The sequence below is a fragment of the Podarcis vaucheri genome (genome assembly GCF_965113315.1).
Source record: "Podarcis vaucheri genome assembly, chromosome: 1".
Classification (NCBI taxonomy): Eukaryota; Metazoa; Chordata; class Lepidosauria; order Squamata; family Lacertidae; genus Podarcis; species Podarcis vaucheri.
The window spans coordinates 78,122,091-78,137,259 of NC_138759.1; the positions used below are offsets into that span (position 1 = coordinate 78,122,091).

A 15,169-nucleotide genomic window follows, 5' to 3' on the forward strand; every position below is an offset into this window, starting at 1 on the left:
GGTAATCAATAGTGACTTGTTTTTCCTTCAATAACAAGTTCCAAAAATGAGAAGGGGGAAAATTGAATGGACAGAATTCAGCACAGAATCTGGAAATAACAGAAGAGGTTCTGTTATGGATCAGGAATTGTTTTAAGTAGCAGTATTAAAAGTTTTGGAAATAAATTGATCTCTAACTATAAGGATGTGGAAAGTAGAGCTCCCCAAGGATTAGTATTGGGATCTTTGCTTTGGTAATAATAGGCTTATAAACAATATAGAGTTAGTAGGGGTGAGCAGTGTGGTGACTAACTTCTCGAGGGCATTTGTATGGGCTCTGTGGAAAACAGGATTCTGGACTGGAAAGGCCTTTGGTGTAATCCAGCAGGACTCTTCCTAAGCTCCCCCCCCCCAGTCATCTACTACATTCCAAAATGGTAATGTTTTACTTCATGTTACCCGATATTCCTCTGCTATAAATTGAATTGAAACAATTTCTACACAGGAAAATAATAATAGCCTAGGGTGCCATAGGTTGAAACTAAAAGGAAAAAGTTCTCAGTGAATATTCTTGATGAGGTGAGTGAATGTTTTTGGTAACTGAAGTGATAAATCTGATTATGCCTTGAAGCATAATTACTAACTTGGAAGTCTTTTGCAGAGCCATAGCTAGGTGATTTTGCGCCCTGGCAGAACCCTTCTGATTGTGCCCCTTAGCCATCGACAAGTTAGCTCTTCCGCCTCTCCTCCACACACCCCTCTACCCATTCAAGTCACCCTCTATTTAAAACCATTTCTTAAGAGGCAATAATCAATATTTATATTTATGGACATATTTTTGCGCCCCCCAAACACCTTCACCCCTGGCAGGGGCCGACCTCGCCACGCCCTAGCTATGGCCCTGGTCTTTGACATCTTAATGACTCTTGCAGCTTCTTTTTAAAAAATAAAAAATAAGCCAGTTGGATTAAGTATTAAGTTCTGTGTTAATGTTTTTCTAATTCTTTGATGAAAATAATTTCAAAATGCAGAAAATGAACTCAAAAAGGTTCCCATTATCTCTCATGGGTGTGTTTTACTTCAAAAGAAGTAGGAGATTGTTTTATGTGGCACTTAAAGAGTTTGAGCGGTGTTGCTCAGCATGGAGGCAAAGGAGCCGTGTTCCTTGTTGTTGACCTCAGGGCATTGCCTCCTGTAATGTAATCTAGATGTCATTTTCGAGGCCTGCATGTTTCATTATAAACTAGACAAGGAAACACGAATCCTCATGTTTTCCTTATATTAAATGAGCATCATAACCAATTAGCTCAGTCAAAGGCACCAGAATTGTGCTTTCAGATTGAAGGCTTGCTGCTGTCACCACCACTCACTGAATATAATCGTTACACCAGCTGAGAAAATCGGGAGAACTTAATTAATATAGCATTGCAGCACAGTTGGCTGTAAGCGAACAACATGGCCACAAGGGCTCCAGTGTGTCTGGATGTCCATAAAAACACCCTTCGATTCAGAGATACAGGATGTAGAACATAGCAACTTTTGTTGCTTTGAAGCTTTCAGGAAGAATGCTGATTTTGTACCATTGGTTAAAAGAGAAAGTGGGTCAGAATATCTCTACTGTGAATATGAAATAATACCCAATTTGGGCTTTCTCTGCTTTTGGAAGGCTTTCCATTGTTCTTTAAAAAGGGCATGAGATGCTGCACATTAATATGCAACTCTTAAGTCTCCATCGGTCTTTACTCCTATCGTATAATTCTGGCCATTCCCTATCCAGGAAACTGAACAAAGCATATGGCCAATGCATCAAGCACAATCTAACCCCATTGAGGCTGTAGCCCTATGTACACCTGTCATTAGGAAGCAAATTAAATTCAGTTTAGTTGGAATTATTCCCGAGTAAAAATTCTTAGAATTGTATTTTAAGTCCACAATTCTCTGTCCTCTTAAGACTGTTAAAAACTATAGAATGGAGTTTCCATCTTGTCTTCTTCTAACCTAAAGCATTTCACTCACTCTAAAAGTTTGCACACCACTGAGATTTTTTCTGTTCATTAATGAAGTGGATATTGCTTATAAATTCTCTGTGAACATGTAGTCAGCGCTAGGTGGATGGTTGCTGCAGTATGAAACAGAGTATAAAAAACATTTTCTTGTGAGTCCCCTACCTTCAGTTTTGAATGCATTTGACACTCTCCCATGGATCAGAAAAAAACCTGAAACATTATTGAATCCAGAAGGCAGGACTGGACAAAGACATTTTGCCACCTGAGGCAAAACAGAAAATGCTGCTGCTGCTTCCCTAGCACTTTTTTTGCTGTTGCTGTGCACGGTTCTGCCTCTTCCAGGCCTTCCTTCTGCCAGTGCTAGCTTCCTCCTCGTCACTTGATGGCCGCAGTGGCTGTGAAAAGGCATTTCCCCTTTTAGCTTTTCAGCAGCCACAAGGGAGGCGAGTTGCACTCCCTCCCTCACACCACTGCCGCCTGAAGCAACTGGAGGTGGACCAGGGAAACCCCGATGTGCAGAACGTGAGGTTAAACATAGGAGATAGGAGAGCAGCAGGTGGCAGTGGCTGCACTCTTCACAGGTGGTGCAAGAAGTGCAGGGAAAATGAATGGCAAGGTCTTGCGGAATATCTCCTCTCTCACTGAGTTTCAGCGAAAGGGGTGGGGGGTGCCTCAGGCAGCAAAACATTCTGCCTTTAACAGCAGGGGAACAGCAAACTGAATCTGTTAATCTTCACACTGGACTGCAGCCTTTAAGGACAGTGTAGAGAGCTAGAGAGGACAGTGCTTCCCTGCTCTACAGCAGGGGTCAGCAACCTAAGGCCCATGGGCCACAAGCAGCCCACGGAGTCATTTAACTGGCCCACGAGCCACCCCTGAACCGAGGCGCCTGCTTGGCAAGTCCCCGCACGCTGCACTAAACCAGCACAGCGCAGTGCAGGGACTCACTTCCATGACCCCGAAAATCGCGTCTGTGCAGACGCTGGAAAATGCAGGTGCACGCACTCATGATTCAGCCCACGGAGGGATCTCCGCTGGAGTAAACCGGCGCAGGCGAGGTAAACCTTGCTGACCCCTGCTCTACAGAGTGTCTTTCCCTATGTTGCAGGGCTCAGCAATACTTTATAGTTGTTTAAAATAGGTTTCACCAAAGGCTTTTACATTTGACCTGAAGAGCATTAAGTAGAATGAATCAGCCGAATCACATTCCACCATTAAAATGAGAAATGCAGGGTAGGGAGATTGTAGGTTCTATGGCTTATGTTTAGAAAACAGCTCAAGATATTGGTTTGAAGCTTAGTAGCATAGGAGAGGAAGGTTTGAGGATGGTCTGTACTGAATTTGGTGTATATACTGAATTTACTGAAATGATAAATTTCTTACTTTGAATGAAATAGGATTGAACTGATGGTATAAAAACCCCAATCATTAATCATTTATTATTTCAGTTTTATAACCTGCCCTTCTTCTGCAAAGGGGGCCCAGGATGGCTCGAGAAAAAAATGGCATAAAAACAATGGTAAAACAACACTGCAATGTAATGATAAAGAAGATTTAGCTATTGCTTTGCACTTTGCAACTGAGTAGAAGAAACATCCGTACAAAGCCCAAAAGCATCCTGAGAGACTACAGCTGGGCCCCATCCTTTTTGGTATCCCAAACAACAGAATCATAGCCCTGTGTGGTGTGACTTAAGGGATGTCAATGCCCAGTGAATGAAATCGGTAGATGTCAAAGTTGAAACATGCTTAAATTTTTTATTAATCTTAAGAAAAAAGAGTAAAAAGGAAAGCAGCTTTATCTTTGTCAAAAGCACATGCCTGCTGACACTATACAAAACACTCCTTCTGTAGCAAAGGTTGCTCAGTAATTTAAAAGATAGTTGCCAAAAATAAACAGCATTGCACAGAAAATTTGAAGCAGAAGTTTAGTTTTCTACAGTACAATGTTATACATTTCTATCATCATTTTATTATATTTATAGGGATCCTTGGAAACTTTTCTAAATGCACTTGTTTTTGTAAATAGTTAGCCAAAATGACCAAAAATGATCATGCAGGAAATAGAACATTAATTTGGTTAGGCAGCTGACCAAAGAAAAAAAGGTACTATTGACCTTTTCAGGGACATAGTGAGAGACATGAAGTAGATGGTGACTGGTTTTAGCTGCTTTGGAACATGTTGGGTTCTTTTTCCTGTGACGAATGCAAATTCACTACTTTTTCCTCTTCCTGTAGCTAAATTTTGGATTGTGGAATGCACGCAGTCATGCACTGACACTCGTCCACGTAGATGTAGTCATAGTCAATGATTTTGCCATCCTGGCATGTCAAGGTCACCTTTCTCCTATGGCTCTTGAGCTCCTGGCAGCAGGTACACTCACGTTGCATTGCATTTGCCTCACTGGAATACCTGTCCAAGTGAAATAGATTAGATTAGAAGTTTTCCTGAAAATGTGACTCTGCCACATTTAGCAGTCTAGGCTCACTGTTAGATCTCACTATTCCCAGCTTAGATTTACCAAATCCCAATGTTTGGCTTTAAGAGCAGGAGGTTTTTGCCTATCAAAACAGGCTTAGGTGAAGTGCTGATTTTAAAGAAATGTATTTGCTTTCAAAGCTTCTATTTATAGTTTTGGTTTCATGAGCAATTTGGTCCTCAACATGCTCCCAAATCAAGGGGGGAACCAAAGCAACATGAGGAGTAGAGGAATGGGGATGCAAAAGGCTACGTCTACATAAAACACTTCCCTTTTACATGACTCAAGTTTTACTTCCAAACCAGAATATGGGAAGGGAAACAGATCTTCTAATATTCCTGTTGGAACACACCAATGTTCCTACACATAGATTGAAGAATCTGTGCACAGATCAGGATTCTCTAGTTCTGCCATATGGATAGATGGAAAACCAGGGTACCAAGTACATGGAAACAATTTATTTTGTGAGTTTGGGTGTTCGAAATTACTGCACCTGAATGCTGCAGTGTCTAAATTGGAATAGTGATCCAACCCACTTACAATCTGTTGTTTAATAAGAATGATTAAAATACTGTTGTATATTCATTTTGCTTCTAATATTTTGAATAAAGCACACTAAAATTAGTACAGTTTCTCCCAAATGTAAAAATAATAAAGAATACAACAACATTTCTTCTGTATATAGTTGTGTAAAGTGTAGAATCAGGATGACAGTGTTTTATTCAGTGATTGGCAGTTAATACACACACAGTAAATGACCACACGTACAACACTTCATGTTCCAGCTCTGGTGAAGATTACTTCCGAATCTGGGACTAAATCAAATTCAGCATCCTGTTGTGCAATGGACTTTCACTTGTGCAAATGGGGCTTCCCATTCCTCTGCTGCCCACTCCAGTCTCCTGTGCACCCCTAAAGTCTGTTCCAGAGGGCTTGGGGGGGGGGGCTAAAGAACAAATTTGAGGGGGCACAGGGAGGAGGAGAGGAAGGGGAAGTCCTGTTGCATCCACTGCTGTGACACTGGATTTCTCCCCCTGGTTTTTTATATTAGGGACACAATGCAATTTTGAGAGCCCAAGCAGCAAGCTGAAGGGAAGTAATGGCACTGATAGATGTTACGTACACACCATACATTTAAAGCAAATTTTCATCCCAAAAAACAATCCTGGGGTTGGTTTATATTCCCCTCCCAGAGCTACTATTTCCAGCACCCTTAACAAACTAGGGTTCTGGGTACATTGTCATAATGACAGAATGTAATCAGCATACTGGTGTATTCACATACAAGAGCTGAGAGTGCTCCTGCTTCAAAATGCATATGATGTTCACTGTGAGGACCTTTGTAATTTTCTGCTTGGTACGACTTGAATATCCCAAAATGACGTGGATAAATGGATAGGACTTTTTTGTCACTTACTTTGAAGAGCTTGGACAAGCCCCTTCGCAGTAGGTCAGTTCCACAACTTCAGAAGATATGCATTCACTCTGACGTATAAGAGTTTGGTTCTTGTGAACCTTGCAGTCATTTGCTGAAAGAAAAAGAGATGTGTGTGGGGGGGAATCAATAAATATCATGTCATAATGTTCACTGGTGTGGATTTGTACCTCTGGCTACAGATGAGCTACAGAACAAAAGAGGCATATAGACATATGGCATCAAAGAGTAGGCTTAATTTAGGTCTTTAGTAATAGATAGCATTCTGCTAAATGCTATTTATAGACAGTTTCTTGTAGGTAGGTCTGTTTTTCAAAGCAACCATAGTTTGCTACTTGCCTGCTGTACTGCTTCCCTCAGGCATCTGATTGGCTACTGTGAGAAAAGGCTGTGGGACTAGATAGGCCATAAGCTTGATCCAACAGACTCATCTTATGTTCTTATGAAGACTCAGTGCAAAACAAGACTTTCAGCAAAAATAAGTAGGACAAACTACAGCTGCAGGTTTCAGAAGAGGTTTATCTCCATCTCAAACAATATATGAAGGTTAGATAACAGGAGATGGTTCTTAATCGAAATAGAGTTAACCTGGACCTAGGCACAGTATTGTTCAGTCATTTGTTGTAAAATGCCCTAGTAATCAACAAGGTAAGCAAAAACTTCACTTACTTTTAGGTTTACATGTTTGACAACAGCCATCAGGAGTCAGTTCAAGTTCATGCTATAGAACAGGAAAAGAAGGTTGTTGTTGTTGTTGTTTTAAAAAACAAAACACTACTGCTGCATGCAAAAGTGGGAACTTTCTAGTACTGGATTTGCACTGTGCCCTTACAGACCCCCCAAGTGTCCCTATATCCATTGTCCAGGATAAGTCTGAGTATTGTTTATTATTTTGAAGTAAAGTATTGTTTATTATTTTAAAACTGGTGACAGTGATTGCACATGATATCTTACTCAAAAACGTCTTGAGAACTTATTGTCTGAGCTTTAACATAATTAGAGCAGAAATGATTATAAATTAAGAATGGGAAAAAGAAAACTTACAGATTCACACTCCTCTGGATGAATGATGGGACATTTCCTTTTAGATTGGACCAGAATGAATGTATCATTCATTTGCTCACATTCGTAGTAGCTGCAGTTATTTCCTCCTGGTGGCCAAATATCACCAGGCTGTTGTCATGAATAAAACACAGCATTATTCGTTTTGTTTTCAAGTTTTAGCATACCAAATATACTCTAAAATTAGCTAGATTGCCACTGCCCACAATCACATCTCATTGGTTCAGGACATGTCACAATTTATTCTAACCCTCATTTTCCATAGCAACTCTGTAGTTATAATCCTAAACACGCTTGTTGGAAATTGCTATTTTTTTCTTAGACGCAGGTAAGTGGGCTTTGGCTTTGCATGTGAGATATATTGCATGTGAGATATATTGCCACATTACCAAGACGACATTTGAACTTGCATCACCTGACATCCAAATCCAATACATCCTAAATATATTTGAATGATGAGAAATAATCAGAACTTAGAGCAGTCAAGGCTGCTTTTAAATGCTACTAAATCAATTCAAAACGTGACATTAATGGTAATGAACAATTCTACCTTGTCCTACTGATTCTAATATTAACTGGGGTAGGGAACCCGCAGTCATTCATATGTTGCTGAACTACAATTCTGATCATCGCTGACCACTGAGGTTGACGAGAGTTAGAATCCAACAACATTTGAAGGGCCACAAGTTCCCCACGCCTGATTTAAGCACTAACTCAGGTAGTCTGGCAACTTGGATCTCACTGGACCCAGCTTGACCTCAGTGCTTGATAAACACAAGGCAATTCCATAATCAGGTTTAACTAGCTAGCTTTTTATTTTGTGATTGGGCACCACCTATTTAGGGAGCAACAGATTATTTGCAGGATCAGATTCTTCACCTCCTGCAAGTGACTCCCATTATTTTGGGTGCTAGTTTCTGTGTTTCCTTGTTTGATGTCTCACAGCTCACTAGATCCTTAATCCACAGAACTTTCACATGCTTTCCTTTTGACCTTCTAGCTAAGTCGTAGATGAGTTCTCAAATATCAGGTAGACAGTTGCTTCCATGAGAGCCATGCTTACAGATACTGAATGACCATTCAAATCCCCACAGAACTGCCTGTTCAGCTTAGCCTGTTCACATTTCAGTCATTTACTTGGACCCCTCAGTGTTTATTTGTGTATGCACTGTAGACTTTGGTTCTCTAAATTCATGTGTCCCAATTTGAAAAGGCGGCCAAGAATGAGCAAAAAATATGCTTGAGAACGCCTACAATCATCATTGTCAGTTGGGTAAAGAAAGTAGAAGAGTGAGAATACATAATTACCTGTAGTATCTCAGTGGTTTCATTCATGTTGATTATGCATGCGTTCTGGACACACTTTCCACAACACTCCCCAGCTTCTACCTGGTACTCGTAACCCTGTTTGGCAGACAGGAAAAGTTAACCATGCATGATACGTGTGGAAGAGGCAGCCACCTGCAATGATTAAGGCTGCAATCCCAACCCCACTTACCTTGGGAAAAGACCCACTGAATTCAATAGCACTTACTTGTGTACAGACATAAGTTAGGATTGTTCTGCTGGGAAAGAAGCAGTAATAGGGGAAATAAAGATTTGTGCTTACCTCTTGGCAATCCTTATCACATGTAACTGGTTGACATTTTACAAGATTTGTATTGGAGTCTGGGTCCTTTTCAGAGCTGCAGACACATGTTTCACAAGGCTTGCTAGGAACAGGCATTTCAGCCTGGGAAAAGTGAAAAAATAGCAGTTGTATTTATAAACAGAGTGTATAAAGCAACTTTCTGAACCAAATATCAAATTCTTTTTAAAGATATCTAACATACAAAATGTTTTCAACTCTTGCTTTTATTTCACTTTATAAGAACTCCATTTATATTCTAAATAAGCAATCAGGGAACAGAAAAACGATGAATGATAGTAACTTATCAATGGCCACCAAGTGGATTCAGAAATGAGCAAATATTTGAAGCCACGTTTCTAAGAATCCAAGATACTTCTGTGGAAACATCCTTGATTTTTAAACTGAGTATTAATTCCTGTTTTATATTGCAACTGTGTTTGCCATGGTTACACCAATATTATATTTGCATTTTCCTAAGTAAACATGTAAAGTGTAAGAAGAAATATATGTCTAATAGGGTTGCCAGCTTCTTAACCAACCTCAGCTGCTGTGTTTAACAGCCATGTGATCTAGAGAGATAAGAAGGTATAATGTTCATTTCCATGCTGTGAAAAGTTTCAGCTGTTAATTTTCTAAAGTCAAGCTGCTGTTAATTTTAGAAAGTCAAGCTGCTGCACCAGAGCAGGTCAGGTGTTTTTCTAGCTATTTGGCAAACCTAACCTAAACTTGCAGTGGCCATTCCTTGGCATGCATCCTTGAGTATTTTGTAATGTGGTTCTGACTTTCACATATGAGATGTGAGATGTTTACTGTGGGAAATGTTAATATAGTCACAATGCAACCCAAGAAAAATATGATTGTGAAGCAGCACACTCATATCATGATTCATGATATATTGCGAGGTCAAAAATTATGAAACAATATCACAATATGGATTTCAAGCCAGTTTTGAATGATATATATTGCCCAGCCGTACCCAGGATCCACATGACATTGTCATCAACATATCAACCCGTATTCCCCCCATCTTTAATTCAGATTTACTTTTTCCAGAGAAACTCTGCTAGGTTAAAAAAATGTTGCCAATTACCCATTTGCAATATCTCAACAACCCATTTCTAATATTAAGCTCCTGTCTAAATGCATCCCCAAACTACCCATTATTAGAAGGCAGAAAACAGTGGCTTGAGTTGCCTCAATGAATTGCTTTTCATCTGGCAGAAGTATCTGCCCATTGTCAAACATTTTCCATAGTTAATGAAGCAGGTGTCCTTTCGAAATGGCCATTTAAAAACTTCCCTGTCCGGACACTTAAGTATAGGTGGTTTAAATAATTTAGAATGATTTGCACTTTTACTCAAAAAATGCTTGCTTGGGAAGTCCCCCCTCCCCCCCCCCAGCAGTATTCTAATATGGCCTCAAGTTCAAATTCATAACTTTAAAGTTTACATTTTATTTTGCACCTTCCCCAACCTACTAGAGTGCTCAAAGCGGCTTACGAAGGAACATTTTAAACGGTCAGAATCATAAAAAAGCCAATAAAACGACACAGTAAGTTGATTTGTTTGGCCCCCTAGTGCCCAAAAGTTGAAATGGTTTCTTGAGGGGAAAATTGGAACTGAGCACCTTTTGAGGCCTGTGTTCTGGAGAGCAGTTCCAAGATGTCACAGGCCAAAAACGGCAAAACCCCCAAATAAAACCGGTTATTGTTCATCTCACTGGCACATATACATTATGCTGGTGATGAAGGCCTACTGGATACATCAGTCTCCCTGAGCGCTGCAAACTTTGTAAACAGCAGTGTGACTGGGATGATGCAGCCAACTCAACAGCACAGCAGTCAGTGAAGATTTGCACATGCAAATCATTGCATAGTTTAGGCAGGGAGGTGCAAGTCGTGGCCCTCTAGGTATTGGGCTCCAAATTCCACCAGCCCCAGTCAGCATGCCCAATGGCCAGCGAGGGTGACAGGCAAGGATTTTTTTCAGCTGCAACTTGCCGGAACTCCGTTCTAGCACCTCTCAGGTGGGTGCCATTGCCATTTTCCTCCTCTGGAACACCCTCCTCAGGAAAGCTCACCTAGCACTGACTTCAATGTCTTTTTGGTATGAAGCCAAAATAACCTTCTTTTATCTCCCCAGAACCTTATGGTGTTTTATATTATGTGGTTTTAACATCCGTTCTTATTGTTGTCTGGTGGTTCTGCCATTTCACGTTTCTTTTTGGTTGTTTTTAGCTACTCTTGAGAACCTTCACAATTGAAAGGTATAATAAATATGTCTGAAAATCAGTATATTAAAAAAAGCATGCTCAAACAGCATTGCTTTGACTTGACAGGTACCCCTTGAAATTAATTTCTACTGCTGCTGCTACAGTCTCTGCCTACGACTGAAAAGGGAACAATAGAAAAGAAGGATTTTAATCTGTGTACATAGTATATATAGACATAAAACTCGCATTCTTACCCTGTAAACTGTTCCATTGACAAGACAGACATCTGGGATTGGTACTGAAAACAGAAACAGACAATTACTTTAAAATATGGTGGGGAAATTATGTTTATAAGGTCCATTCCTGGATCCTCATCCCCCTAAGCTTTCTTCATTTCACCTGCCTAAATTAAGTGGGTGGGGGATCAATTTGATGTTGCTATTGTTTCACAGCTGGGAGGCAGATATCCTTGCTGATCTAGTGCAGATCAACTAGAGATCTACATCCACCTTTTGCTGACTCCAGCTTTAAATATGGTAACTTATCTGACAAGGAAAATCTTTGAAAAAGATTGGGGGGCGGGGAGAGGAGCGTAAGGTGATACCTCATTGCTCACTTGACTGTTGGATATAATCCTTTCTGTGCAAAAGTGAAAGGAGATACATGAACACTTTGCGTGTGTATTTATTTATTGCTTAAGGCAATGTATATAGTCCCTCCCACCACACACACACACACACACACACACACACACTCTTTTACCATCACAACAATCCTGTGAAATGGATTTAGGTGAGAGATAAAACTGTAAAGCACATTTGAAACATATTCTTTCCCTTAGGGAATGTTAGGCACTGTGGTTTGTTAAAGGTTGCCAGGAATTTTAACTGCGAGGGGTAAACTACCCTGGCCAGAATTCTTTTGGAGGAAATAATGTGCTTTAAAGGTATTTTGTGTACACAGTGACTGGCCCGAAGTTTGTTAAAGGTTGCCAGGAATTTTAACTGCGAGGGGTAAACTACCCTGGCCAGAATTCTTTTGGAGGAAATAATGTGCTTTAAAGGTATTTTGTGTACACAGTGACTGGCCCGAAGTTACTCAATGAGCTTTGCGGCCTAGTGGAGTTTTGAAGATGAGTTTCTCCAGCTTTTAGTCTGACACTAGTCCAAGGTGGCTTTGAAGTGTAGTTCATACTGTTTGATGCTGCACTTCAGAATGTGTCTTCAGTTTCTAAAATGTTTTCATGGCAACATTTTTGTTTGTTTGTTTTAAGGAGGGGAGTGTGGAATGCTTCCACTGTACGTAAATTATGTCTGGGTTCAGCCTAACTTGATGTTTTAATCTCTCTCATCTACTTTCTCTCTCTACATGTCAGAATGCTAGCACTTACTACAGGGAAAGCTGACACAGCAGTCTCCTTCAAGCAGGACTGGGGTTGCCTCGTATCCAAGTTCACAAGGTTTCTTTTCGTTGGAGCAGGTAGTAGTATTGCATTCTGTGGAATAATCAGAAAACACAACAGAGCTGAAGAAGCAAGTCTAGCGCCCCAGCCTTAAATGTTTAGACCAGCAAATATTCCTGTGGTGCTAGGACAATAATCCTATTCAGTATCATGACTGGTGGGTGAGAGTGTACTGGGCTGGGGTAGGTATGCACGAGGAAGACCAGCATGCCCTCCTCCATCAGCCAGAGAAAAAACAGCTGAAGGAGGTTTGACACATACACTCACCGCCCAACACGTCACACACTAGTATTGTAGAGCTGAAGGACAGCATACTCCAGGGCATTAAAAGCTGCTAGGAGTTTACTCCCCTTGCCTCCCAAGCCGGCCATCGTGGCAAGTGGGAGACCTATCCAATCCCCACCCACCATCCACAATAAGCTTGTTTCACCCCTCCAGGCTAAAAAGAACAGTAAGATCCAAGGTCTGAGTATGCCTCCCCCCCCCCCGCCCACCGCTTCCTTTCCCTCTCATGCCAGGTCTGTTATATGTCAAGACCTAGGGCAGGGACTGTCTTATTACTGATCATTGTAAGTTTTGCTGCGAGCCTTTTTCTGGCTAACAGGTGGACTAAAAATGCATTAAATAAATAAATACATTTCAGAATTGACTTAGCTTGCCTTCAGATCATATTGTAAAGGAGGGAAAGGAGACTAGCAAATCTCCTGTTTCTGACAAGTCCTCCAGTCCTAAGCAGATTTCTGTCAAAAATTCCTACTAAGGTTGAAGGACATACTGCCAAGTTAATGTATGTAGGATTGCAGGTTAATTGTAGCAAAGCTCTTTTGACTATATGGTGAGCAAAGCAAAGCATCCAAACCCAGAGATTTAACTCTTTATCTGCCTGTCGGTCCCCATATGACAAGAGAAAATGGTGTGGTTTTTTTGTATTTTTTACAGATTGTTCTGTGTGGTTATTTACTATGGAGATAATTAAGCTGGGATAGAATTGTGCAACTGATGTTACCTGCCATCATGTAATGCTGTCTGGATGTCTCAACCAAAGCAACAGTAACCATAATAGCACAAATTGTTTCATCAACAGAGGGCAGAATTGGATTGATTGGCATTGGCTATCAATAAATAATACATGCAAATACGTACTGCATTGAAGTTCTGGACAGCACGGGTCTTTTGGTGTCAGTACAGGGACAGGCACAAACCCTTCTTTCTCACATTTGGGTGGTTCCGATGACACACAGGTCTGTGGCTTGCACTGAACGCTCTCAGTCAATGGGTCACAAATACACTCTTGACAGTTGCTCTTCCATGAGGAGCCAGGCTATATGAAAAAGAAAGCAAATCAGTTAACACTGTATGGCAGCAATGAAACCTATCATCATCTGCTTACTTGTCAATTATTAGACCTTAAGCTTTCTTTAGAAGGAGCACCTAGTTGATCTTAAGTTTCCTGTAATATCAAACTTACGGTAACTGTGCAATAAGCTTTGGACCAGAGCCATACAATACAACTTGAAGGTGCTTCTTAAGGATTGTTTCCACCACCCCACAAATGGCTATAAAAAGACTTCCTTAAATTATAAGATACAGAAAGTTATGCTGAACCAGGTTAAATTTCCTTCTAGGCTGTTTCAGGGAGATGCACATATATAGCATTGGTTCTATATGTGCCTTAGGCATGGCCTTCTGAGTCCTCTGAAAGTCTTGTTGGTCTTCTTCTGAAACCCAAGCAAAGTACTTACGATGGAGACCACAACCTCTACGAGCTGCTATTTTAATTTCCATCACTTCCATGCAAAGCCTTTCTTTGAGATCACAAAGTGTTGCATTAGATGTTAGTCCTACTCAAAATAGACCCATTGAAAGTGATGGACATGACTGAGTTTGGCCCATTAATATTAGTGTGTCTAATCTGATGTTTCAAAGGCTTCAGGGGACAACTGGTGTACCTCTCAGTCCAAAGGGGACTGGAAAGTGTGCTGTACAATCCATCTGACAGCTATAGAGCCCAGGAGAGGCTGGTATTTCAGACTATGTCTGCTTCTCCTTCAAAAGCACGTCTATATTTCTGACCAGCTCACTGTTTCTGCATGTTGATAATAATTATCTGGATCTACATGCCAGTTATGCATACCAAAACTACAAATCTTCTACTGCTTTCTTTTGATTATTCTCCAACACACACACACACACACACACACACACACACACACACACACACAGTGTATAACAATAACAAGAAACTAAATTAAATAAAATATTGTGAATTCTCTCTCCCCCCCCCCATGGCTTTACCCTCCCTCCTAAAATCTGAAATGATCTCCAACTCCTACTGCAATATAAAATGATGCCCTTGTCTGGTAAAGCAGAAGTTTAGCACTAATAATAACAGTTTGCCGCCTTGTGAATGTATGTGCAGGGGTGCAGGGTGTTGCAGTCATAGTGAGGCCAATTATTAGTCCCTTGTCAGTTCTGGATGATTCTCTATGTTGCCTTTGTATGGGCAATGGTCTAGGCATCATCTTTCCAAGTGAAATACTCACTGGTTTGGGCAATCCGTCTGGTCCCACGCAGCCTGGAAATAAATAAAGGCATAAGCATTCATACAGATCCCTTATATTCCATAAACATGTAAACTGCCTTAACTTTAACACAAGTTTCCTGTAGCCATAACCATTTGCTTTTAAACATTATTATGCAGCTTTTTCCAGCTAAGTAACCAGTTTATACAGAGAATTTCACCACATGATGAATTTTTACAGGATTCTTCCTGGGTTGTTCTTTAAAAACATACCTCCATGCAGTATAATGAAAATACAGGCAGAACAATACTGTATTAACCACATAGTACTAAAACATAATTTCATCACATGGAGCGGAGCATTTATGTGTAACCACAGAAGGA

At 40.6% G+C, this 15,169-nt stretch overlaps 1 protein-coding gene across 1 annotated transcript in view; it reads right to left on the reverse strand.

Annotated features, from left to right (window-relative positions):
* Window positions 1–3,722: 3,722 nt before the first annotated feature.
* The window catches only part of LOC309540531 (mucin-5AC-like), a 64,099-nt gene continuing 52,652 nt past the window's right edge, over window positions 3,723–15,169 (reverse strand). Inside the window, exons 40-49 of the mRNA XM_082237487.1 lie at window positions 14,808–14,839; window positions 13,408–13,585; window positions 12,193–12,297; window positions 11,057–11,100; window positions 8,571–8,693; window positions 8,270–8,365; window positions 6,944–7,072; window positions 6,569–6,620; window positions 5,882–5,993; window positions 3,723–4,397 (exon numbers count right to left, since the gene is read on the reverse strand). Coding sequence (XP_082093613.1) covers window positions 4,223–4,397; window positions 5,882–5,993; window positions 6,569–6,620; window positions 6,944–7,072; window positions 8,270–8,365; window positions 8,571–8,693; window positions 11,057–11,100; window positions 12,193–12,297; window positions 13,408–13,585; window positions 14,808–14,839 — 1,046 coding nt within the window. The 3' untranslated portion in view covers window positions 3,723–4,222. The remainder of the gene's footprint in view (window positions 4,398–5,881; window positions 5,994–6,568; window positions 6,621–6,943; window positions 7,073–8,269; window positions 8,366–8,570; window positions 8,694–11,056; window positions 11,101–12,192; window positions 12,298–13,407; window positions 13,586–14,807; window positions 14,840–15,169) is intronic.